Source organism: Strix aluco, chromosome 3 (assembly GCF_031877795.1).
Source record: "Strix aluco isolate bStrAlu1 chromosome 3, bStrAlu1.hap1, whole genome shotgun sequence".
Classification (NCBI taxonomy): Eukaryota; Metazoa; Chordata; class Aves; order Strigiformes; family Strigidae; genus Strix; species Strix aluco.
Window position 1 is genome coordinate 50,564,400 of NC_133933.1, and position 25,649 is coordinate 50,590,048.

A 25,649-nucleotide genomic window follows, 5' to 3' on the forward strand; every position below is an offset into this window, starting at 1 on the left:
TAACTGGCACAATGCTGAAAGGAAAATATTTATATTTTCTCTTAAGAGTGTTGTTAGGCTTAATCTTTGAAGTGTCTTGAGATTTTTTGGGTGGGGGGAAGCAATGTATGCAGAATCTTGAGGATAATTTCTGATGGTTTATGAGAATAATATATAATAGTCTAACTCTCTAGAGCACACGTAACTTCCTTATGAAATATTAAGATGAAATAGTCTGCTGCAAATTTCCAGGCACTAGAAAATTGCAGTATTCACAGGCTATTTCTTTCCATTGTCCTCACCAAGAAGCACATGGTTTTCCAATTGTGTGTTCCATTATAAGTTATGGTGTCAATGCTTCAGAAAGATTTCTACTTTAATCACACTATGGATAAATAAGTATCTTGCTTTAGAATAATTTAAAGGGAGCAGCTGCTTTTTAGTGTTTTAAGTGAATGAGCTCCCTGTACTTTGGAGACCCACAAGCTCTTTTTATCAGTCTCTGCATTAACAAATCTGTAGTGCCCTACAAAGCATCACCTTAAGAATGTGCAAGTCTTTTGTCTGCTTTGGTGCTGAGCGAATCTGTAATTTCAAATCATGGAAGGAACAGCATGTTTCCAAGCCCGCAAAGTGGGGGTTGTACATCAAACTGAATGCTCACAACCTGGGTATTTGTCTGTTGGAGAAACAACTGTAAGTTGTTTTAAATAATATGTTAACTGTAGCAAGTGCTGTTAGTGTGGCGTCGCACTGATATTGATAGGACTAATCAGACCAGCTGTAAAAGCCTGAGGAAATCCCAAAGGCATAGAGGCAGCGTGCTACCTGCTTACTCAGCATGGTAGAGGTAGGTTGAAGCCGAACTGAAGCTCTACCTGATATGACACCTGATAGCTTGGGCAACTTTTACCACCAGGTTCAGTTGTACAAAGTAGAGCCATTTGATAAAATGCAAATTTTTGTCAGAAAAGGTTTTTTAGAGATGAGCATAGATGTATAAGCTGTCTCAGTTTCAGCTAAGAAAGAGAAAGAAAGGAAGGGCAGTTTTAATTTTGTATTTCATGTTGATGGGTGTATTGTGAATAACTCGATAGGCTCAATATCTTCTCTCATCAGTCTTTATTTAAAGGAGTTTCCTAATTCTGTTACTGTATATAGAATGTCTAAAATAAGGTCATGGGTGCACCTGAAGTGCTTTAGTAGTATAGGAGGGCACACAAACACAGTGTTTAGATCAAGCTAATTACTAGTAGCAGACCTGATTAGATGTTGTATTACATCCCTCATAAAAGCAGATATTTGGCCCAGGTGGTATAGCTGCAGTGATACTTCAAAGGAATGTAGAAATCAATACTGGGTCTTCAGCTTTTAGCTTAGTCTTCAGCTTGGATTCTCTTGGGTTCATTCTTTTGGCTGATACAGAAGTTAGTGACCTTTTGCTCAATCAAGCAGAATGACCTAGTAAATGCCAACTGTGTAATTAGGTTTTATTAAAATCAGCACAGATTGAATAGTTAAAATTCAATAAATAAAAACGAGTGTTTAATGTCCTTATTGGACCAAGCAAAGCATTTGACTAAGAGAGTTGCTTTTAAGTCTTATTATGAACTCAAGCTATTCTTGTACTACTTTGGTTCCAACCTGTTCTGTATAATACTGATTAGCAAAGCGAATTCATTGCTGAACCAGTGTTTAGAATATATGTATTGTTGTTTGAAGGCATACTTGCGAAATAAATTCTTAAAATGGAGATGTTTAGGTTGGTATGTTTTTTAACCACGAGAACCATTTCTCTGTAACAGTTACCAAAATATCTCCTGTTTGGTCAAAACTTTTTTTTATATTCACAGATTTGGTGATACACTGTTCTGAAGTTATCTGTGCTCTCTGAATGATGTTAAATTGTGGAACTCAAACTTTTATTTTGAACTCAAGCAAAATGTTCCATCAGACTACAATAGAAGTTATGCTTCAGTGTGTAAATGTAATTTTTTTTTTTTCCCCCCCCAATAAGTCAGTCATGGAGACAAACTGGCTTAACCATCATATTGCATTTCTAATATTAGATGAGTCTTTATTTTAGAGTACTGATGTCTTGTGATCCTACTGGATGATGCATGTGGAGGTACTGGAAAGATTTTGACAAAAACATTAGCTGAGGTAATTAACATTGCTCAGAGTAGTATGAGACCATGGTTGGACAGAGGAATGTGGTATCTGTACGACTGGAATCTTGGCTGCTGGAGATTAATAGCACTCATTAGTTTGGAGTGTTTTTAGGGTCTCTTTCCTATCTAAGTATCTGTTTGGGAAGTGTGATTCTTCTAGTGTGAAATGGGTTAGCATTAACCTAAGACTCTTCTGACTGCAGAAAGGCCTAAGTGTTCCTTAAAGGTTGAAATAATGAGACCGTAGTACGATGCGTGGCTGGACATTTGCTGTGGAAAGTATGAATTGCCTGGATGCTTTCCTTTGAGCTGGTTTTAAAAGTAAGAATGGAGGTACTGTTTGCTCAACTACCTCTGGAACTACAAGTTTGCTGCCTTCTTCAAGAGCAAGTCAGAAGAGGGGGATTACTTGAATATAAGTAGCCTAGAATAGAAAGAGGATTCCCAGCTATATAGTGTGGTTTCTGCTTTCTGAAGCAGTGCTGAGCAATGCTATTTATAGCACTTGCTATTCGGAGACGTAAGTTGAAGTAGGGGGAGAACTGGGAGAGAGGTGCTAATGAAATCCTGCTGAACTGTTCAACATCTCATCCTACCTGAGTCTCTATATATTGATTTCATTATTTCAATATTACTTTCTAATATTTATTTTAGGACAAGACCAGAGTTGTGTCTCCTATTATTGATGTAATTAATATGGACAACTTCCAGTACGTGGGGGCGTCAGCTGATTTAAAAGGCGGTATGTACCTGTACTGGAATACAGATTTTAAAAAAAAAAGGCATCAAGAATCAAAGCTCATAATCACTGCAGTTGCGGAATGGGCAGTTAACATACTGTTCCTTCCCTTCCATATATCCAGCTTTAAGTTCTGTAGGTCACTTGCTTCTAGGCTTGGATTTTAATTGGCCTTATTGTCCTCTGCTTTAAAACAGTTCATCTTAATTATACTAATTCTTATAAGTTTGTGCTGCCTTTTACCAACGTGCAAGACTCACTCCAATGTTTGCAGGCCTGTGTAAATGTGTCAGAAGCAGCTTATGACCAGAGCTTATGGGTCTCTTTTTAGATAAGACAGGCTTTAATTGCTCACTAGCTTAGAAGCCCATCAGCAATGCAGTGACTATGAGTTTTTTTACAAGATGCTGTTTTGCTTGAAAAATTAAACTCTTCTGAATAAGCAGAAAGCTTTGGAATGTGTTTTAAAAAATAAATGTTTTTGTTAGCCATGATCTCCAATTGTGAAGAGAGTAACATGTAACCATGAAAATTTGTAGTGTTTATCCCTGTACTGTTACAAAATTTCCTGTTAAATTAAGTTTAGAAGTGTTACAGTTTCACTATGTCTAGCTAGTGTAAACTGTTGACAGCAAATAGTAAAAAGACTTGTGAAGCCCTCAATAAAAATAAATAAATAAAAAAAATCCTCTCTTCTTTTCCAAAGAGGGGGAGAGCAGCCACACACTAAAATCCTTATTACAAGTTTTTAAAACTTTTTTCACTATTAGCAAGAATCTAGCCTTTAAAATAGCTGCTCACTGCCTGCCCCCTCCCTTCCTTTTTTTTTTTTTTTTTTTAAATAATTATTCCTACAACCCTGGAAACTGAACTGTCTGCATAAAGATATAGGATGAGCCATGATATAGAAATTGCGCAGTGCTGTTCCCACAGTGTTTCAACTCTTTCTGAATGGACTTTCTTGAGTGAGGAAGGAAAAAACTATTTCAAGCCTGTTCTTTCAGTAACTAGTCTCTAACTGGCCACCAAGCATTGTTCCAGTAAACTAAAATAAAAGCAATATTTTCATAATGTTGCATATGCTTCAAGTTCATCAGTGATCTGGAGGTGAGAGCTTCTATATCCTTTTAATTAACATTTTGAAGGAACACCTACAGTGCATATATTCACGGTATGCTAATGTATACTTCTGTGCTATTATCTGTGCACCAGCTTTATTAAATCCTTACGGCTTTTACCCAATCTATTCATTATACGTCGAGTATGGAAATCTCTATACCATTATGTGGCTTTTATTGTTGTCTGCAATAGGAGGAGGAATTCTTTCATTGAAACCTTAGATTGGTTCCTGTGGGGTTCATGCTCTTTAATTCTTCCCAAGTGAAGTGGATGAAGATTGAGAGATCATTTCACTTGTTACTGCTTTTCATGCTTCATCTTTGGAACTAAGTTTCTTTTTTTTATTCACTTTTTAGTGCTCAATTTTCTTCTCTTGTACACAATAGAAATAGATTTTTTTTTTTTCCCCCTTTTTAAGTGCTTCTGGACTGAGGAGTGAGAAGCTGTCTTTGGGTTGTTTTTTTTTAATGTTAACAATAGAAATTTTGCACATACCAATGTTTAAAGCTATTTGGGAGTCTGTTGAAACAAGAATAATATATTTCTTTTCAGTTCCCAGAGGACAGATTACAATGTTAGAGGCACTACAGCATTTGGCATCATGGGGCACTTTCACCATGGGGTCAACTCTAAACATGGAAACCAAACTATGCTTTCAACCTTAGATACTGTATCTCTGTGGCTGAAGCATGGAGACTTGAGACAGCTGGGACAGCATTTGTGCCTAGTCTATTTTGAAAGGACCTAATCACCCAAGACAAGCAACCTTGCAAATGCTACAGACTTTTCAAAGTGGACAGGGCTGAAATAATTCCAAAGTCTGGCCAATAGCAAAGCCACGCACTTCATGTTACAAGTTTTTTTTTGAGGGGGGATTTGCAAAAGTGTTTATGCTGCCCTGAGAAACACTTTAATTACTGCAATAAGCTGTAGTTAACTGAGATGTAATAATTTAGAGTATGCCTATGATGCAGTTTACACTGGATAGAATTTCATATTGGATATGCACTTGTGTTTAAAAATACTCCTTTTACAGAGTTACTGATACTATCTCATTGAGTGCAGATTTTTCCCAGAGTCAGTGAAAATGGAGACAGAAAACCAGTTTTTATGGGTAGACAATTTATACACTTGTTTGGCGTTTGTAAGAGTGCTGTGTTCCAAAAGAGACCCCTTGTGTTCACTGGAGTATACGTAACTCTATCTTTACTGCTTCTGCTGGAAAGCAGTAGATTTTTTCAAGTTCTCCCAGATGCAAGTCATTTTGCTGGGTATGTATGATGAAACGCGACTTTTTAACTGCATGGAAATATTGCAGCTCATTTTACTTTTCATGCTAGAGGCTTTGCAGTACTATAGATTGTAGCCATTTTACTGTTTGCTACTTGGAGTTTTGGAGTAGTTAAATGGTCTTTCATTTTTACAGTGCAACACTTCATGAAATACTCAAACATGGAGAGAAACAGTTGACATGCATGCTGTGAAGACTGTTCAGGATAATTTCTGTATTTGGTGTGTGTGCATGATAAGTATCTTATGAGTTTAAATTAAAACTGTTTAGTTCTCAAGTCTCCACATCAATCATTACTATGCATGTTTAATATACAGACAGTCGGTTAGTAGGACTGTAATTGTTGTCTGTTTACCTTAGCTTCTCCCCCACTTCCCTACAAAGTAATTGCTTTATCTTTATGCTGGAGAAAGAAAACTATTGACATCTGTGCACAAGAAATCTGGAAATCATTCGTTACATGACCTCATAGGATCTAAATGTGTTTGGCAGCAGGCAGTCTGGGTAAGGCTGATTTGCTAGGTGTACTGGAAGAGGGCTATGGGCCATGTGTAGATTTTAGTAGATGTTTATACTTATGGGCATAACTAGCTCAACTGTTACAACAATGTTTCCTATAGGAAGTTTGTCTTATACCAGCTGCGTATTGTTGCCTAAAGGAGGTAATTCAAATGGTTGTCAGGTAGAAAGCTGCTGTAGGTGAGCTATTGGTCTTGTCTATTCTAGTGATCTTTATGTTCTTCTGTACTTAAGTCACAGAAGGACCAGACCGACTGTTGCTGTGTGTACACACATACATGTACCTACATAAGGGAAGTAAGATTTTGGTGCTCTAGCACCTTGGGTTTAAAAAATGATGCACTTAGAAGCACGCAGTGGGAAAGCAGGAAGTTAAATGAACGTTAATAAACTAAGTAGGAGCTACATAACCTGTTGTGACCTTCATGATAGACAGCTCATGCTGATAGAGGAGCACCAAGAGTACTGCATAAATATGTGATTGATAAGAGTTGAAATGCAATTGTACAGTAAAGACTGTTGGGAGCATTTGTAATGGCTGGAAGATCTTTATATGGTGTTCTATTTGATGTGAGACATTGGATTCATATATAAGACTTTTGCTTTGTCACTTGTTGACCAAGTTTCTTACTCTGTGTAATAGATGGCACAAGAGAAATTAAAGTTATTTTGTGTTTGAGATTACTTTTTTTTATTGTCCTGTCAACTTCTTTACCTTTCATCTGGACTCTTACTTGTTTGTTTTCTACCCAGAAGTTTGTACAAGTTTAAATTCTTAATTTAAATTACAGTTCCCCGTGTTATCAGTCAACATTATGTTACTACAAGTTGAATGATGACCACAGTCTTTTTAACATGCTACTCTAATATTTTCTTCTTGAAGGCTTTGATTGGAACCTGGTGTTCAAGTGGGATTACATGACACCAGAGCAAAGAAGAGCACGACAAGGAAATCCAGTTGCTCCCATAAAGTATGTCTATACCACCACTTCTCCCTCTAATAGAATGTAGTTTGCAACTAAACAAAGTTAGAAATCATCTTCTCTGAGTATGAAAGGAGATCTTTACTATAGCTTTCATTAATATTGAAATTTCATTCATATTTATGTAGCATTATGAGACTCTCAGAAATAAAATCTATTTAAAATAATACTTTAAAGCATACTAGTAGATTATTTACCCTTAACAAAAAGTAGATGTCACTTTGTTTAAAGTTGGTATGCTTTGAGGACTAAAAATACAGCATTAGTTTTAAGGTTTTACTGCTGACACAAATCCACACCCTTCACATAAGGAACTTGTGAGCCGAATGGAGATTTGGAAACTGCCTCAGAAGGTGGTCATAGCACTATATATGCAGTAGAAACATGTGCGGACAACATTTGAAGCAATAGATGCAAAATTAGTTCTGTTCAAAAGCATTGCAAATTTTTTCAAGGAGGTATTAACCTTGAGGTGCAAATAATAGTTACTTCTCAGTTCATGGTTCTATAAGTATTTAATTTTTCTTGTCTGTTTAGGACACCCATGATAGCTGGTGGGTTATTTGTGATGGACAAATCCTATTTTGAAGAACTAGGGAAGTATGACATGATGATGGATGTTTGGGGTGGAGAGAACTTAGGTATGTATATTATTTACCTCTACAGTCTTGAAAGCAAGCACATTTCATCAGTGCCTTTACTGTCACAGAGTCATCGTCTTCCAGATTTTGTGCAAAGAGGGTTAAAACCAGAGTTAAAAAACTTCACATGCATTATTGGCAAAATCCAAAAGGTTTATTTCAATGAAAGAATTACAACAAGGTAGGAATTATGTGCTAAATATGAGAGAATACAAGTATTTGTTCATTAAGCAGTGAAATTTTTTTGTAATGGAAGTTGACTGATAAAATAAAGTTACAGTATGTAGATAAGCAATTACTTTCAAAAATGCTATCTTATTTGAAAGTTACATCCTCATCTAAAGTTATTGATTAAAATACAATAATGTTTAAATGCTGGCAATTTAAGGCATGTTTTAAGATGTTGCTAAAACTTAATCACGAAAAGGAGACCACCAGGAATTCACAAGTTTAATGTTATTACATAAACCTTAAGAAATCAATCAAAACTTAGCTGACTGAAGAATAATCTATTTCTTAACATTAAAAATACTATACTGCCTGGCATCTAAACTTAGTGAGTTTAAGTTTATACCCCTACTTTAGCCCTATAAGATAATTATGGTTGAGAAGGCATCTTTGTTGTAATTCCTTATTTTCAGATGTTTGAGTGGGATTTAGGGAAGAGGAAGGGCTGAGACAACTTTCACTTTAGCCATTTCTTCTTTGACCTGGTGGTTAGGGCTGGCTTTAGTAGTTTGGGTTTTTTTTTTTCATTCTTTGCATTACAGTATTGTACAAAGTTTTTCTCCAGTTAAGATTGGTGTGCTTGTATTAAAACAAAAAAGATTTGGATGAGCAGAACTCTACAACTTCTTAAGGCTTCCAGTCTGTCATTAGTTTAGTTTTTTAGGGTAGAGATATATCTTGGTCATTTTAAGTAGTGTGTTTTTTAGGACCAGTTCTAAGGATAGAAACTTCTCTACTGCACTGTGTGTCATGGTGTGAGCCCAGAGGGCAACTGAGCACCACCCAACCATTCACTCACCCCTTCCCCATCAACACTGGGAAGGAGAAAATGAATCAAAAGGCTCAGGAATTGAGATAAGGATAGAGAGGGATGACTCGTCCATTGCAGTAATGGGCAAAAGACAGACTCGTTAGGGGAAAAAAAAAGGAACATCACTTTAATTCAAAACACTAATAACAACAACACCTAACAGACAGAATGGGACAGTGAGAAGTGTTATCACCTCTTAAAAACACCTCCCCCCACCCCTCCCTTCTTCCTGGGCTCAGTTTTGTTTCTGGTATCTCTACCTCCTCCCCCCAGCAACACTGGGGATGGGGGATGCAGTCAGTTTGCTGCTTTTTCCTTCACAGAGGGGAAAAGCACTCTTCTGCATTCTTCCCCCTGTTCCACGTGGTTACTCTCTCACGGGCAATAGTCCTCCATGAACTTTCTCCAGTGTGAGGTCCTCCCACAGGCTGCAGCCATTCCTGTGCTGCTCCAGCATGGGTCACCCCCGTGTGTTGCAGTCTTCCCAGTGCCAAACTATAACAGCGGGGTCATCTTCTTCCCTCAGAGTCCCAACCTTCTTTGGGTGCAGCTGGCTGCTCCAGTGTGGGGTCCTCAGCAGGCTGCAGGTGGATCTCTGCTCCTTGGTGACCTCCATTAGTGTCAGGGGGGGCAGCCCTGCCATCTCGCCACAGGATACAGGGGGGCTCTGTGCTCCGATGCACCTCCCCCACTTCCTCCTCCTCCTCCTCCTCCTTCCTTCCACTGACCTCATAGGTGTCCTTCTCATAACTCCTCCTCACAAGTCCCAACCCCCTCTCAGGTTCCCTTTCTTAAATAAATTATTCCAGAAGCGTGGATACCATCACTAATTGGCTTGGCCTTGGCCAGAGGTGGGTCCAACTTGGAGCCAGGGGAGGAGCTTTTGAGAAGCTTCTCACAGGGGGTCGGTGCCATAGACCCCTCCCATGCTATGAAACACCCCGCCACACAAACCCAGCACAACATGCTAGCTGCAAAATCCGAAAATAGCTTGAACTTGTAAAAACCCATGAGTATTTTGAGTTACTGAAATATGCATATGCATGGAGCATATGCTTGGCCTACAAGGAAATGTCTGCTGTATGCAGCTCACTAAGTATGGAGATATGGTAACCAAATGTTTAACATTCCTGTAAGAAACTTAAAGGCTGGAAGAGGCATCCTTACAGTCCAGTCTCTATCCTTCCTATGCAATACTCGAAGAAACCTCTTATGTATTTTGAACAGTTATTTTCTGTGTTTCTATTTCCTCACTATTTTGGTTGTATATTGCTAAATTGTATTAATATGAATATCACAATTTTTCATTTTTTAAATGTCCTGGAAAGTAATTGGATAAACTTACTACAGCAATACTCACATTCACTCTGAAAATCTCTTTTGCCCATAGAGCACCTAAATATTTGATTAGCTGCAAGCATGTACTTGAGTGACTGAGTTTTTTCTGAAAATTTAGCAGCTGCTTTTATGCTTTGGTAATTGAGGCCTTGATAGCAGGAAAGGGCATAAGCAACAGCTCCTCACTCAATGTGAGAAGTCCGCATGCAAAAAGCTGTTTATGTTGCTTGTGCTGCATTCTGTTCCCCCTCCTCCAATGGATGGAGGAGATGGAAACTTTGGGGTGCCTTTTCTCTGTTCCCTGAAATGGCAAAGTCAGTCAGTACAGCAGACAGCTAATGATTTGTTCATAGCTGCTAGACTAACTGAAGACAAGTAAAAATCACTTGGCGTGTGATTCAATTGGCAATAAATGACACAGGCACCAGATACCAGAAATCTGTGATGTGCAGCTTAAATTCAACAAGCACACTCATCAAGGCCCTTTACTCTCAAGTGTATCTCCGGATCAGCGGTTTGATGTTACATGCAAATAACCTGCTAGACAGACTTGCAGAATAATTCTATACATTATATTTATGCTTTATAAAACTTAGCATTTTTCCTTCAAGCATGTACAGAGAAGCTTTTATATGAGATTTTGTTCATATTGGTATAGTCTCAACTTCACAAATTTCAAGATGAGCCTGCAGTATTTTGCCTAAATTAGTGAAGAGACAGCTCTTACCATGAAGATACAGTGCGTTTTCAGATTGTTGCTAAATGCGACTGATAACATGTGCTTGCTGTATATAAAATGTGGATCAAGGTTTGTTCAGTCTTGTCTTGAATTTGTAAACTCTAATTCTCAGAATCTTTACAGTGCTTTTCGATAAGCATAGGATGATTGGAGTATGCTGGAGACCTGGATGGACCTTTAGAAGGTTTGGGTCTAATTTGAAAACCTAGGCTTTTCTTAATAATTTTGCTAAAATCAGGGAACAAGTAAGACATTACCTGTCTTCTATATCGATGACACATTACAATAAAAAGAGTGAATTTGTTACTGTGAGGTGTAACAACATCTCATGCAACTGAAGAATGTTTGACATGCCATTTATGCCTTTTTAATGAAAAGCTGTGTCCACTGACATTGTTACAACAGTAGCATTTCTTCTCCCACACTTTGAGTATGGCAAAAAAGATGTCTTAAGGGAGTTTGTGGGGTTAAGTTTTAGTTGCTGTACATTCCTTTTTCTTTAAAACTCCATGCAGGCTTGAAAAGCCATGTTGGTGCAAATAAGAATTAGTTTGCTTCTCCCCCTGTACTAGTCCTTTGCTCTCTTTCCTATAGAGCTACTTCTAATAATTTTCACTTTTTTTCTGAGATTCTTCAGAATCTAAGGTGCTAGAAAGCATGCATGTAGGTTTACATTTCTGGGAATTTATGGAGGGAGAATTAATCAAATTAGTGTACACAGTAGAGGAAGTTATGAGTAATGAAAAAAGTTGACACAAGATATTTCTAAATTACTTCTAAAACAAAAATACTTTTTCAACGCCTTCATAGATGAAGTGACTTTTTTGGGTTGAACCTTCAAATGAGTAATTTAAAAAAGAAAGAGCTGTAGGCGTACTTCATTGACCTTTATTTTTAACCAGAATCTCACTTTATCTCATTTCAGAGGAGTCTGTTTCCTAATACTTAAATAAGTTTAATACTAAATTTCAAACATTTAGTCTGCACTTGCTTGTCTAATGCAAAAGCATTTATCTTTGATCAGATCTAGCTGCCTTCTTCACTAGGCTGTTCTCACTGAGTGCAGCATCCTCTTGCGTTGGGCTAATAACTGTATGAACTTTTTAGCAGAACTTCATAAATAATGCTTCAAAGGGGTAGAAGAAAGCTTCTACTCCTCTGCTTTCACAATTTGAGCAGTATGGGACCAAATTTGAGCTAGATATGGGAAAGTGACGTCTTCTTTCTATGTGTAATTTAGTCTGGTAGAGACATAGAAGTGCTTTTGTTACTAACTTGTTTAATAGAAGCAGTGACCAGTCATTCACTGTGATTCTCATTTTTTAAATTTTTATTCTAAGCTCAAAATAAGAGGTGTAAGACTGAAGTCAGTGCTGTGAAAAATGTATGGAGAGAATGTCGTGTTCAGTGGCTTTAAAAATTGCTTTTGTCTGTTGTCCCATGGTAATTCAACTGGAAAATCAAGACTGTAAGTTACTGGCAAAGACAATGTTCTCATTAATATTTTTGGAGGATGATCTGTTATAGATTGGACTGTGTTGCCTGTCTAGGATTCATGAATGTGCCTAATTGGCCCTGATGCCACAGAATTTATCACTGAAGTAAAACAAATAGGAAATGATCCTTGTAAAAGTAAAGACCATTCAGAAGAAAGGCAGCTAACTTGCACTGTTAACAGTTGAAATCACAGCACCTTTTTTTTTCCCTTTTTCTCTGAACAAAACAGACCATCAAGAAGACATGGTCTCTAACCTTTGGGGCTTTTTTTTTTTCCCCCAATTTAATTTTTGAAGTAATGCTATTTTTATTTCTTTGTGTATGTGGGAGGAAGGCTTCTGGCGAAAGGAATGATACTTAGTGTCTAATTTTATGACATACTGACTTTAAATTAGAGATGCTTATTTTTGTAAATTTAAATCTGGAAAGATACTGAGTGACTATGAGGAGGCTTGAAACTAAGGGTAGCACTCGGTAACTGGTAGCAGCTGAAGGGGGAATTGTCAAAATTGAAATGGTGCTACTGGAAGCACCCCTCTTACTGTACTTATTTGGAATGAATGAGAAAAAGTTCTCTGTAAGCACTAAGTGACTTCTGCTGTCAAAGGTCTAAGTGGAGAAAGGTGTATAAATATTTCTAGACATTCTTGTCCTCACTAGCTGTGTCAGCTCACTAGGTTGGCTTAGAAGTGTAGTGTCCATAACCTTCAGTTTACAGAAATTGCGTCTTTATTTAGTCTGTCTTCAAATCAAGATTGACTTGATATAACTCCTTCCATGGCCAGTGTTTGGGAGTGTTTGGTTATCTGCTATAATAAGTTAGCAGCTCGAATCTATTGACTGTTTTATCATGCCTTGATTTTGTCCACTGTGTTACTCCATTTTTAGCTGAAAAATTTTATTATAAGCTAGATCATTAATTTATCTAAGTGTATCTACTGTTGCGTACCCTTTAGATAAAGCACAGTAATAGTACATAGAGACCAACCTTACTCTGGCAAATTGCAACATGGTTTATGAATTTGGGGAATGTTGGTAATCTCAGATAAGAGAAGACATACAGGTTTGCTTCCAAGTTAATGAGATTATTTCTCCTGAGCTTGGAGAACATAAATGCTCAGATATGCCTTTGTTTATCCTAGAATTTCTCAGAAAACCACCTTACTGATCTTCTCAGCAATAATCACGAAAAGCGTTCTCTGTAAATAGTATACTATAAAATTGCAGTATTTTTTGACGTTGGACTTTCATGTTTTTGTTTCAGAGATCTCATTCAGAGTTTGGCAATGTGGTGGGAGCCTAGAAATCATCCCTTGCAGCAGAGTGGGTCATGTATTCCGCAAACAGCATCCATACACATTTCCTGGTGGGAGTGGTACTGTGTTTGCAAGGTAACTGTTAAGGTTTCAACTAAATAGCAATGTTTTGGATTTCTTCAGATGATCAGCAGGTGGCAGTAATTTCATTTTAAGGATTTTTTCTTTAGAAATATTTGCAATATTATCTAGCATCGAAAAATATTAATTAAAAGGAAATTAATTACTTTGAGGCAACTACACAGATTGTGAGAAGAACCTGAGAGTTGAAAAAGGGAAAGTCCTAGTAGACACAGTCTGAGAATCTGGAAAAGAAGGAAATGCTTAGCTTGGCATTCTATCAGTTTTGAGAACTTTGTGTTTATTTGGTTTTAAAGGAGGCTTTATTTTCAGAACTGTCTCATAAATCTTCATTTTATAGAAACTGTTTAATCATTCACTAAGAGCCAGAATACACTAAATTATGAATATGCTTTGCTTGCTTTTTGTTAATACATGATCACTATGTGATATGCAAGTGATTATGTAGACTGATTCTGGCATTTGTGCCAGTCCCTTGGCAACTTCATTCTATATCGTATTTGCCTTTCCTGTGCTATGTTGAAAAATGCTTTTCCTATAGACCTAAGAAACTGCAGTATTATGTGCTTAGATTAATATACCTGTTAATTTTGCTGTTGATACAACGTATAGCAGTAGCGGAAATACTGAGCTGTTTCCTTAGTTTCTCCTCTGTAGAATGAGAACAGCAATTCTGATTCATGTTCGTAGTGTTTAAGTAATGTGGATGAAGGTATTGTGTGAGTGTGTATAGTGGATGTTTTGACCAGGGCTTTATCAGTTGTAGCTGAAGAATCACTGTAGGTTTTTGTTTGGAGAATTGGACTTGATGCTGTAGAAGTACAAGTCTCAGCTAAAGGTTCTTTATGTTAAGAGCTGCAAATAAAATTGTTTGTTTATCCTTGAAGGGATATGGAGCCCAAACTCTATTTAACATGAAGCAACAGATGTACTTAAATTCGTAAGAATGTTCTAAGCTGCTGATATATTTGGACTTGTGTTTCACCTTAGATTGAGGAACCTCCTTAGGATGTAAATCTTCTCTTCCATGCTGGTTATGCCGCAAAGATGACTCCAATGAATTTAATAGTCTGCTTAAATAAAGTCACTGTCCTGTTTCTTCCAGTAGTTATAGTAGGATTTTTTCTGGTCCCCTATTCTTTAAGATCTGTATTTTATGCTACAGTAAAAATGAATAATAGTACTTATGGGAAAACAAAAGCTAGCAATGAGATATCCTCTCTTGATACATCACATCTCTATTCCAGTATTTATACTGTATATCAGGAAGGTAGAAAGATCTATCAATTAGACTGTATTATGTAGGTTTAGGATGCAACTGTTTTAGTTTCACAGTAGATTTTTAAAATGACAATGTCATAAGAGGCATGGTTAATAAAAATAAATAAATACATAAAATGTTCAGTTATCCCACTCCTCTGCAGTTTTTCCATCTTTGGGCTGTTGCCAAGATGCTGCTTTTCCTGTGATGTAAAAGGTACTTAAACATAGCTCAGCTGAAAAGTAGGAAAAAGGTGTGGCTGTATGCATGTAAGGGTACAGCAGACATCAGAAATGCATCATATTATCAGGGGTTGAAGATTCTGCATTCATACTGGGATTAAAGCTTTTGGATTTTGTTGTGGTGTCAAATCATCATTGTGATTTGATTACTTACCTGTCATAGTAATTGTCGGGACATTTATTTTTTAAAGTCGCATTGTGTTTTCCAGTCATTTGTGTTCAAAATGACTTTGAAAAGAGATCCCACATGTACCTGAGTGGTGAGGACAGCTGAAGCCTGTAAACCAGTGTCTTGGGTATTTACATCCCTTTCCAAATCTACCTTTCTCTGCAAGTGGTTTATTACCTGTGTTCTTAGCTGTCCAGCTGTCTCAAATTCTGAAATACCGTTAAACTTCTTTGTTTCATTGGAATTAGTTTTGAATTGACCTAGAAAAGCTGCATATCACTTAAAAGCAGGGTTGGCAAGTTGCTGTATATTTGAAGGTTTCCTCTTCAGTCAGCTTTCTTGGGTGTCAAACCAATATAACAGAATGCCTTAAAATCAATTTTAACAAGGAGAGAACAAGAAACCTAGGGTAATGGGATACCCTTGTAATACTGATATTATCAGATATGTGTAGGACCATGGTGCCAAGAAACTTGGGGTGTGGAATCTGTGCTGGTCTTGTGGTTGGGACTTGCTAGCTTACACCGTCATTTGTCCCTTGACCATGCCATTTGCTCTGGGTAAGCGTCCTATTTTTAGCTGACTAGTCAGTATGCACTGCCTTTTGGCAGCCAAAACAAATTGGTGATTCTGGATGAGAGACTGGGAGTCCTGTTTCATGAGAGGGGAGACCACATCCTGGCTATCTGGTGTGGACAGATACAGCTTGTGCCTGGCAGGATTTGTTAGACCAGTATGCACTGCCTTAATACACCCCTTCAGAGGAGCTAATAAACCTTGCCAGACCTCAGTCAGCTCCATGCAAAGCTACCTCCAATCACTCGGTGCTAGGTTTCATTAACTGTTGCTCAGCATTAAGTGCTGAGTGCACCCCACACTGTGTTCGTCAGTCCCCTGCCTTCTTTGCGGTCTTATTAGTTTAGACAGTTCTCAGCATCTACGCAGTTTCCTTATTTGTGTCGCACTAAGCCTGAACTGTTCATGAGTAGGGAGAAGTGTGATGCAGGCATGCATTCTGGCCTCAAAAGTGTCTTTGGAGTCATTAAACCCTGGCAAACCGTAATAGCTCCTCTCCCACCACCAAAATCTGTTTGGTTTGTGGGCAGCCAAACTGATTTTGCTGAGCAAGCAACAGGGGTAGGTGCTGAGTGGCTGGCTGACACTCACACAGGCCTGAGAGACTGCAAGTGAAGATAAACTGAAATACCTCTCTAGTTTGGATTGAATGGGATTTTGCTTATGAAAAATTTAAGGGAAACTTTGCAAGGAAAAATCAGTCCTCAAATAAAAAAATGATCGGGATCTGTCTCGTGACTTTTTTTTCTTCCCAACATCCTTCCTTCTCAGCGACCTGCAAGAACAACTTACTTTATCCTGACTATTTTTTTGAATTTGAATTTTGAATTTGAAAAAGTCTTTTGAATTGGAAAATCATAGTAAAGAAGCTATTGGCTGACTGAGTTTACTCCAGTCGCTTTAGATGAACTTACTGCCAAATGTAAGCTTCAGAGCATGGCAGTTGCAAGTGAAATAAGACTTAATTTTCTAAGCATAAAATTACAAACAATAGAAGTAAATGAGATTTACATGGAAGCCAGAGGATGGAAAAAGGCATTACCCTCTTGCAGTCCAAAAGGAGATTTAAAGACACCAGTTACATAAATACAGGAATTTTAGAGATGTGTTTGATTGGAAGTAAAGAATTTGGGTTAGTGTTTTTCACGCTTATTGCAATAATTAATCTCTCTTGAATTTTAAAGCATTAAAAACATTTTCTAATTACTGGTTGTCCTCTGTTACCTCAGCTACAGCAGACCTGCTTGGTTCATAGCCTTAAATGTCATGACAGCTTATGTCTTTTTGGAACTTTGAGTGCTCTGCTGGTAGGAATAGAATGAAGACTGAAAATATATCTTGCCTATGTTAGCATATCTATTTTCAGAAAGGTAAAAGACATTATTAAATACTGCCAATTATTGAGATTTTTATGTTTCCAATTAGCTTGCTTATCCAGGTGAACATTCACTGAATTTGGCTTCTGTCAAGTTATTCTTATAAAAAAAAAAACCCCAACCAAAGAACAACCTAACAACTTCTGTGAAGTTTGCACAGTGCTCCAAGAAGTGTATTAAATTCTGCATAAAAACCTGAAGCAGTGATGGGTGTGGAAAAGACATAAATTCCATTCTCAATGCATTCATTTCAGTTATGTTACTCTCTGGTTTTCTATTACTTGGGTCTTTAATAGGGAATCTTCTGCCTGGCTTGAGGCAGCTGACTATGTAGTACTAGGAAGGATTAAAATAAACCGAAAGATAAATGACATGGTTTAGTTGCAGCTAGAGAAAATATAACCTGTGTGTTTCATGATTGTCCCTAGAAATACACGCAGGGCAGCAGAAGTCTGGATGGATGAGTATAAAAATTTCTATTATGCAGCAGTGCCTTCAGCCAGGAATGTACCTTATGGCAAGTAAGTCACAAGTGCTTCTTTGCCCTATTCATTTATTCTTCATGAGAGCACATTCTGAGGTGAAAGCAGTGCTAGCCCTCATGTGTTCTCTTTAAAATATAGTTCTACGTTTCTACTGGTTTTGAGTTTTCTGTGTATTCCTTAACATATGTGAAGACAGCAGCCTGACTTTGAAAACTGCTCCTTTTTCTCCTGTCTAGTATTCAAAGCCGAATGGAACTCAGAAAGAGACTTAGCTGCAAACCCTTCAAGTGGTATCTTGAAAATGTTTATCCTGAGTTACGGTGAGTTTTGACTGAATTTCCCTTCCCAGAAATCATCAGTTTTTCCTTCTCCTTCCTTGGATTGTAAAGGATGTGTTTAATTATTTGTGAAAGCAATGCCTCATGCAGGCTTATTTGCTTTTGTCTTTTATTAGTTCTATTCTTAAAGAGCCATTTTTCCCTAGTAAGCTGCTTTCTCTTTTTCTACTTACTGCAACTACAGCTGTAGTAGCAGGTATTTTAGAAAACAGTATCCAAAGGACTCAACTTATCTGAGCCCAAAGCTAGTCTCCTACTCAAGCCCAAAACTGGGCTCAAAAGTGCGTTGTTCTGCATCCTGTTGTTGTCCCTTTAAAGCTTTTGCCTTTGCCGAAGCACATGCCTAGTTGAGGGAGGAGACTGAATCTCAGTATAGCACAAGTAAGGGGAGTCTGCAGACAAGAGGGCCTTGTATCTTTGGCATACAAGCAGAGTCTTCTGCTCTTTCAGTCTCTTGTTCTCTGTCACTGGATAATCACTAACTGGGGAGGTGGTGGGGCAGGGGGGTGAGAAGAGGGAAATGAGGGCTAACATTGCTAACAGTTTCTGTAACGTGAATGCATCCTAACTAATGAAAAATCCTCAAAGAGAAACCCTTTTTAAAAGGATAAAAAGGTTTTTGTTCAATAACCTCTAATAAGTATGTATGTCAGATCTAAGTCTATAAACTAGTTTGTCTGCTGTCAACCTAATATTGGTAGTGTAATAGTAAAATACTGTGTGTGGCTTATAAGAATACTTGTTTCTTCCCGGGGGCATTTCATGTCAGTAGTCAGGTAACTGCTAGTGGCGTACAGGCTTGGAATGCAAAAGCACCAGCCATTACAGCCCTAGCAAAACATGTACAGAACCAGACATACTAAAGAATCTCATAAACCAGGATGATGTTGAAGAAGTAAGTTATTCTTTATTTTCTCTTAAAAGTGCCAGAGGATATTTATTTTTGTTTAATTTCTCAGAAAAAATACGACTTGCAAGCTCTCCTGGAAAATGTGCTACCATAAGCATTACTTAAGAGTAATGTCATCTTACTCTGTGTCATCTCTTGTGCTTGTTCTGCTGGGTTGAATTATTATACTCGTATTATAGTCTGAAGTTTTAAAAGGGGCTAATATGCCCTTGCTTTACTGTTTGACATGAACTGATGGACTCTACCCCACAACTCTACTTTGTTGAATGGGTTTACCTGGGTATTTCCATACTATATGAGTGCACTTTATGTGCAACCATTAGAAAATAGATATCAGTAAAACATTGATTTTTCTTTTTCAAATTCCTAACCCCTTTTCTAACACTTCAGTAAAAACAGTCTGGGAAATATGTAGAATGTCGTATTTCTGCCACAAGCTAGCTTGGTTGAAAAAAGAAGAGGGCTTGATGACCTTAGCTGAAAGCATTAAGCTTGAGTGACCTTAAATAATGATGCTAAGTCATCTTTTATTTGCTTTTTGTGCTGAGTTTGTATGTTCATCCTCATTCTCTGGTACAAGTCTTTCTGTATTCTGCCATAAGCTTGCAAGTTTACTCACGTTTGATCAGTTCATGATCAGATAATTGCCTTCCCTCCTCAGAAGATGATTGAGATTTCCAGATAGTCATCGCTCATTTTTAACCTGTCATCTTAAAAATAATCCAAGTAAAAACAAAGAGTTGAAAACACCCAAAAATTTAAAGATGCTGAATTAAGCAGGTATTTCTGGTTTCATTTTAGGGTACCTGATCATCAAGATATAGCTTTTGGGGCTTTGCAGCAGGGTACCAATTGCCTTGACACTTTGGGCCATTTTGCAGATGGTGTTGTTGGAGTTTATGAATGTCATAATGCCGGGGGAAACCAGGTATGTATGCCTTTTTTTTTTTTTTTTTTAAATATCCCATACTGTGTGTGGGGGGGGAAAAACCACAAACCGAAACCAAACAACAAAGTGAAACTTTTTAACTTAAGGAGGCACTATGTACTGGTGATAGGAAGATGAACCTGAATCAGCAGATCAGTTATTATAACAGATTGGCTAAATATCTTCTTCCTCAAATATAATTTTGCATTTTCTGGATTAGAATTTGAGCCCAGAGATTCATTCAGTGTGCATCAGATTATCCCCTTCCTTTGTCTCTATTAATATTTGCTTTTACACTAGAGACCAGTAACTTGCTTCCCAGGAGGAAGCTTAATTGTGATGCCCCATTAGTCATTTCCAATTTGCGGTAGCAAAAAAAAAAAATAATCTGTCTTAAATCTCTATTTGGCTCTTCTAGAAAACAGAGATGCCTAGATGTCATGTCCTAATGACGCACAGTAAAGGGAGTATTTCAACAAATCCTTTCTAATCCTACTCTTAAACTAATTGCAAATGTGTTAAATCTGTAAATGGGGGTGTTAATTATTTCAGAGAATCTATTTATGCAGTTGTGACTTAGTTATCGTTCACAAAGTATATGTATATGTGCTCACTGGTTTGTGTGCTGCTTTGTCACTAAATTCTTTTCAGAATCAACCTGACTATAAATCAAATGTAAGATTAATACTTAAGTACATCTGTTTAAAATAGAAGGCTGACCAGTTACAAACCTAGCATTGAATAAGTATCAGAATTGTACTCTCTGATTTAAATTAGAAGGGGAAAACCCTGAAAACAGACGAAGCCTAAAATAAAGAAGGTATTTCCTGGAAAATGTATCATGTTGATTTGAATGCATTACCATAATACATCTGAGATAGGCCTCTTTTACCTGTCATTAAAGAGAATATATCTGGGGAGGCTTTTTCTATTACCTCTATGAAAGTACACATCTTTTCAGAACACCACAGTGTTTTTTAGGACAAAGGGTGGAGATGTCAGAATTGCCTTGGTGCAGAAATCTTAGAAGTTTCTGGTGTTGTTGTGTGTTGTCTATAGCTACACAAAGTTATCTTTCTCTTTCAAACTCCCCTCCCTTGAATCTGACCCTCTTTTCTGTGTAGTTTCTTCTGTGAAGCTAACCTTGACAAACCAATATACACTTATGCTGAACAGGTCTCTGTGAGAGGACATTCAGACAGGTTAAGAGTCAGAACGGGTCAAAACCAGGTTTTATGACCGAGCAGAACTCGTATTGGATTGGAGGGAATGAACCACATGGGAGAAGAGGGATAGAGAACAAACCACAGTGTTTAAATCTGTGCTATGTGTTTTGCACCTATTCTTACCAAGAGGGTTTGGACAGGGGGGTTGGGATTAAGAGTATTCGTGTATTATAGGCTGTGGGCACCTTCTCCTATAATTTGAAGAGTGTACTCTGGCTTATGCTCAACACAATTTAAATGCAAAATGTAAGTCAAAATGGGATTTCTGCCCTTCCCCTTTCCCCCCACCCCCCATAGAATTCAGTGATTGAAAAGGTAGATGTACACCTCTAAAGGGCTGAAGAAATTGTGGTGTATTTGATAATTGTGTACAAATAAGTAGGGTTATGATAAGGAGCTAAAGGTAAAGCCAAATGCACTTAGGTGTAAGGGGAAGGTTTCAGGTTAGTAGTATTCTATTAACTTCATATTTCTGATTTATGGCACAGATTTTTTCAAATGTTGTGGTTTTCAAAGTGTTACGTAGAGCTATCCTATTTCCAGCCCGTGCCCTGAGCACATACACTGCTTGCAATTTTTCTTCTCTTCTGGCGTAGTGGAACTTGCTTAATCTTATCTCCATTAGAGATAGTCATGGTTCTCGGTCACTGGAGGAAAGCATCTATATGCTGTTTTGTACCATGAAGGGCCATCACGTACATGTCTCCAGCAACAGAGCTTGGAGCTTTTGTGAAGTACCACCTTTGGCTTTTATATGTGTTAACTTCTTGCATGATTTCTGTTCTGTCTGGAGGTCTTGCAGCCTTTTGGTGGAAGGGTTAAGATGTGTAAAGCAGTATTTTCAAGGCTGTAACTTTCTCTGACTGCAGGGTTCTCAAACACAAGTTTTACTGCTTCCCTGGTAGTATTTTGAACTGTCATTATTCAGTATAAATCTTGTAAGGGGGCTATCTGTTTCAGGGACATTTGTGATTCCTGATATATTCTGAAAATAATTCACTTAATTCCTTATATTGTTAAAAGTGGCTATTGATGATTCTTGTTGACATTTTATGAACTGGACAGAACTGAGAAGGCAAGTAATTTGGCTGTCATCTGAGATTAACATATTGAGAGTGAAAGGAAAAATTTTCAGTTTAAGGGTTTGGGGGACAAATAAAGGGAGTTCTCCTGCCTTTGCTTTGTTTTGCGTAGTTGTCATCGTTCTAGTACTTGCATAATATGGTACCCATCTATGACTTGCTACCTGTATGATGGCAATTACTTGTAATCACATGGGTTAGACGTTCTGATTGTTTCCTGAGCATCTATCTGTTCTCAAAGGAATTTAATCATTGTTAAATCTGAGTTTAAAAGTGATTATGCAAGCCAAAATTCAGTTATGGTATCAGAAAATAAGTAAAAAAAAAAAAAAAAAAGGGGGGGGGGAGAATGAGATTAGTCATTTAATTCCTTTCTGAAATGCTGATTGCTTGCAAAATAACGTTTAAGTGTAGCCAGGCTTGGCCCTGTGTATCTAGGGTTTTGTTTTATACAACTCTGAATTCTCTTTAGTTGCTGCAAAAAAAGCCAATCGTGCCATTTTAAGTGGAGATGAGCATGATTTGGATAATTAGCATGGCTTTAGTTGATAGATCAGCTTCCTTCTTCAAAGGATAATTAGACAAATTAAGACCAATCTGGATCCTGGAGACCAAACTTTGCAGAGAAAGGCACAGAGAGAGTCTGAACATCAGTGAAAGATCAGGCCCTGCGTAGAAGGATGCAGAGATCAAACAAGCTGGGCAACAGTACATACAGAACGGCTTTTCTTTGCTCTCTATCTAAGAGTTGAATATTTAAATGCATTTAAAGGAAATTGTGTTGTGTCACGCCTTGGATAGGAAGTAACGTTCTCCCTCTCCCCTTGAGTTTGGCCCTCCTATGTATTTCTCTGTGTATTGAGGTGGTCTCCATCATTAACAACTACTGTTTCCTCACTGTGGTACATATGCGTTGTTTGGACAAGTATTTTAAACTTGAGGTTGTGTGACTGCCCGCTGTACTGGTGTAAAGCCAGCAGAGGGAGCAAACGGCCAGCCCAGTCCTGAGCTGGCTTGGGGATACCGAATCGATTGGAATTACTGTGTTTGAAAAGGACGTTTTTTCCTAGCCTGCTCTATGAGAAGCAATGACCTGTTCTAATGCTCATATGTAGCTAATTACAGGATTTTAACCTGTGCTATATATGCAGAGATAGCATATGCACCTAGTGCATATGGTAGTATACACAATTTTGTACACTTTTTTATTCCCTTTTCTAGGAATGGGCCTTAACAAAGGACAAGTCGGTGAAACATATGGATTTGTGCCTTACTGTTGTGGACAGAGCACCTGGTTCACTAATAAAACTTCAGGGCTGTAGGGAAAATGACAGCAGACAGGTTAGTATGTTGTGAATGCACTCTGCAAACAGTGGGGAAAACCAGGGTTGTGAATAAGAATGCAAGAACACGCACTGGTCATCATATCTTCTATCCATTCTACTCTTCACTCTGTCTCACTGTTGTTTGTTTGTGTAAAGTTAGAATGCATGACATCTGGGGAGAGCAGCAGGAATAAGCTTGTGTACTGAGCTTTTCTTTTCATAGGCCAGTGGCAATCTTTTATGAACATATAGAGGTTTTATCCCAACAGTGGGCTTATGTAAAGGTTTCGCCCAACAGCATTGATGTGTAACAGTCTTCAGCTGTCATGTCTGTTTTCTGAAATAGAATTTATATTCCACAACATACTTTTGAAAGGTGAAGTGACTTCAAATGTCAGTGAAGTTTGAAGATTATGTAGTCTGTGTCTCAAGAGTGTGGTTTGGCTTTCCTTTCTTCTTTTCAGCTGTGACCTGTTTATAACAGCACTAGACTCCTTTAATTCATTTTTATTAATGCAGCATTGTAACTTAATCTATTTCCCATGCCTGAAGAAAATCACCTTTGCAGAGTTGTACCATCTTTTTGATGTAGTCATCTAACAATTCATCTCATTCTGCTAAGTCATCAGTTTTGATCGTCTGCCAGCTTCCTTGCACCTGTATCTCAGTTTTTGCAGACAGGTAACTGAAATGCTATTCCTTGATAAAGGGAGAATATTCTCACCATTCTTCAGAAAAGGAAACTAAGGAAGCAAGATTTTCTTGATAAGGTTTAAAGTCACAATATGTTAGAAATACAACAGAAGAAAACTTCGTTTTTTTTAAACATCCTGTATCTGGGATTTACTCTATCCTTAGCATCACCTTAGGCAAAGAGCTTCTGACAGCACAGATTGACTGGTTGACTTCTGTATAATTGAAAGCTGTCTGACAGATTTATGGATTTCTGTAAAGTTGCCTTTAGTGATGGTACTTCTTGCTTCTCAGTGTTCAGAACTGTAGTGTTACATGGATGGGTTTTGTGATTTTTATTTTTTTCTTCAGACCGAAGGTTTCACACAGGTAACACAGTGTGACAGTGTATTTGAGAAGTGCTGAAGTAGAGGAAAATGATTTGGTGTATTCTGTATCTATTGCAGTGTTAGCTGAATGAACAGTTGTTTTGGCAAGGCTTGCCATAACTTACATACTCTTATTCAGGGATCATCTAAACTGTGTACTGTTATTGCAGTTTTCACAACTTTCCCAAGCACGATGCAGGGAAGCTTATGAAGACTTCAAAAGACAGGATGTAGAACTCATCCTTTTCCTGCTTTTCCAGCTCAATAACTGTATTTTCTCTTCCAGAAATGGGAACAAATTGAAAGCAATTCCAAACTGAGGCACGTTGGCAGCAACCTCTGTCTAGACAGCCGAAATGCCAAAAATGGTGGTCTCACTGTTGAGATCTGCAGTCCTTCTTTGTCACAACAGTGGAAATTCACACTTAATCTGCAGCAGTAGACTTACAAGCAAAATGCTGTTTTGATTCATAGACGTTGGGCAAAGTTTTGATTGAATTACTGATGTATTTCTTAAAACTTTCCACGGAACTTATATACCTCAGTATTCCACCTTTATCTGAAAGTAGGAGAGTGCTGAAGCAGACACCAGGGATCCAGGGGGCTTGGAGCACTGCAAAGATGTCACTGAACATGACTGCAGCACAATTCCTTATTGGTGTGAAGACTTCAACGATTCCTTTCTGTCTTCAGTTACGTACTTGCACAGCAGATAATTAACTCTAGGAACAACTGATGTATGATAAAAAAAAGGATCTGAAGAAACACCTGTGGGGAAGAGGGTGTGGGAGGGGAGGGTGGGAAAAAATCACTAGGAGAAGGTCATTTGAAAACTCCATTTGCATAGAAATCATGGTTTGTCGTTTCCAGAAACAGAAATGTCATTTTGAAGGTTTTTTCCTCCTGTGTGTACTTGGTAATTTGAATATGAACTTTTCTATGATGGACTCTAAATATAAATATATAAAAGTATATATATTGTCAGCTCCCAATGATTTATATTGGTTTTCATCATCTTATAATTATCAACGAAGTGAATGACATATGTACAACCAGAAATTGGATTGGAATGCTAGGAAAGTGAAACTTTATGAAGGTGCGGATTTTGTGCTGCTGAGTATGATGTCCGTGCTAACACTGGATGCTTTTTGCTTTGCAAACTGGATCTACTTCTTAACACTTCGCCCTCACTGGAGATCATGAAGCTCAGGAGGAGAA

General features: G+C 37.8%; 1 protein-coding gene across 2 annotated transcripts in view; it reads left to right on the forward strand.

Annotated features, from left to right (window-relative positions):
* GALNT2 (polypeptide N-acetylgalactosaminyltransferase 2) overlaps nucleotides 1-25,206 on the forward strand; it is a 98,296-nt gene extending 73,090 nt beyond the window's left edge. For both annotated transcript variants that reach the window (XM_074818508.1, XM_074818509.1), the window contains exons 8-16: nucleotides 2,805-2,892; nucleotides 6,702-6,789; nucleotides 7,339-7,442; nucleotides 13,320-13,446; nucleotides 17,505-17,597; nucleotides 17,798-17,881; nucleotides 19,611-19,737; nucleotides 23,267-23,386; nucleotides 24,718-25,206. In XM_074818508.1, the coding sequence (XP_074674609.1) occupies nucleotides 2,805-2,892; nucleotides 6,702-6,789; nucleotides 7,339-7,442; nucleotides 13,320-13,446; nucleotides 17,505-17,597; nucleotides 17,798-17,881; nucleotides 19,611-19,737; nucleotides 23,267-23,386; nucleotides 24,718-24,873 (987 nt within the window). In that variant the 3' untranslated portion in view covers nucleotides 24,874-25,206. The remainder of the gene's footprint in view (nucleotides 1-2,804; nucleotides 2,893-6,701; nucleotides 6,790-7,338; nucleotides 7,443-13,319; nucleotides 13,447-17,504; nucleotides 17,598-17,797; nucleotides 17,882-19,610; nucleotides 19,738-23,266; nucleotides 23,387-24,717) is intronic.
* The last annotated feature ends 443 nt before the right edge of the window (nucleotides 25,207-25,649 follow it).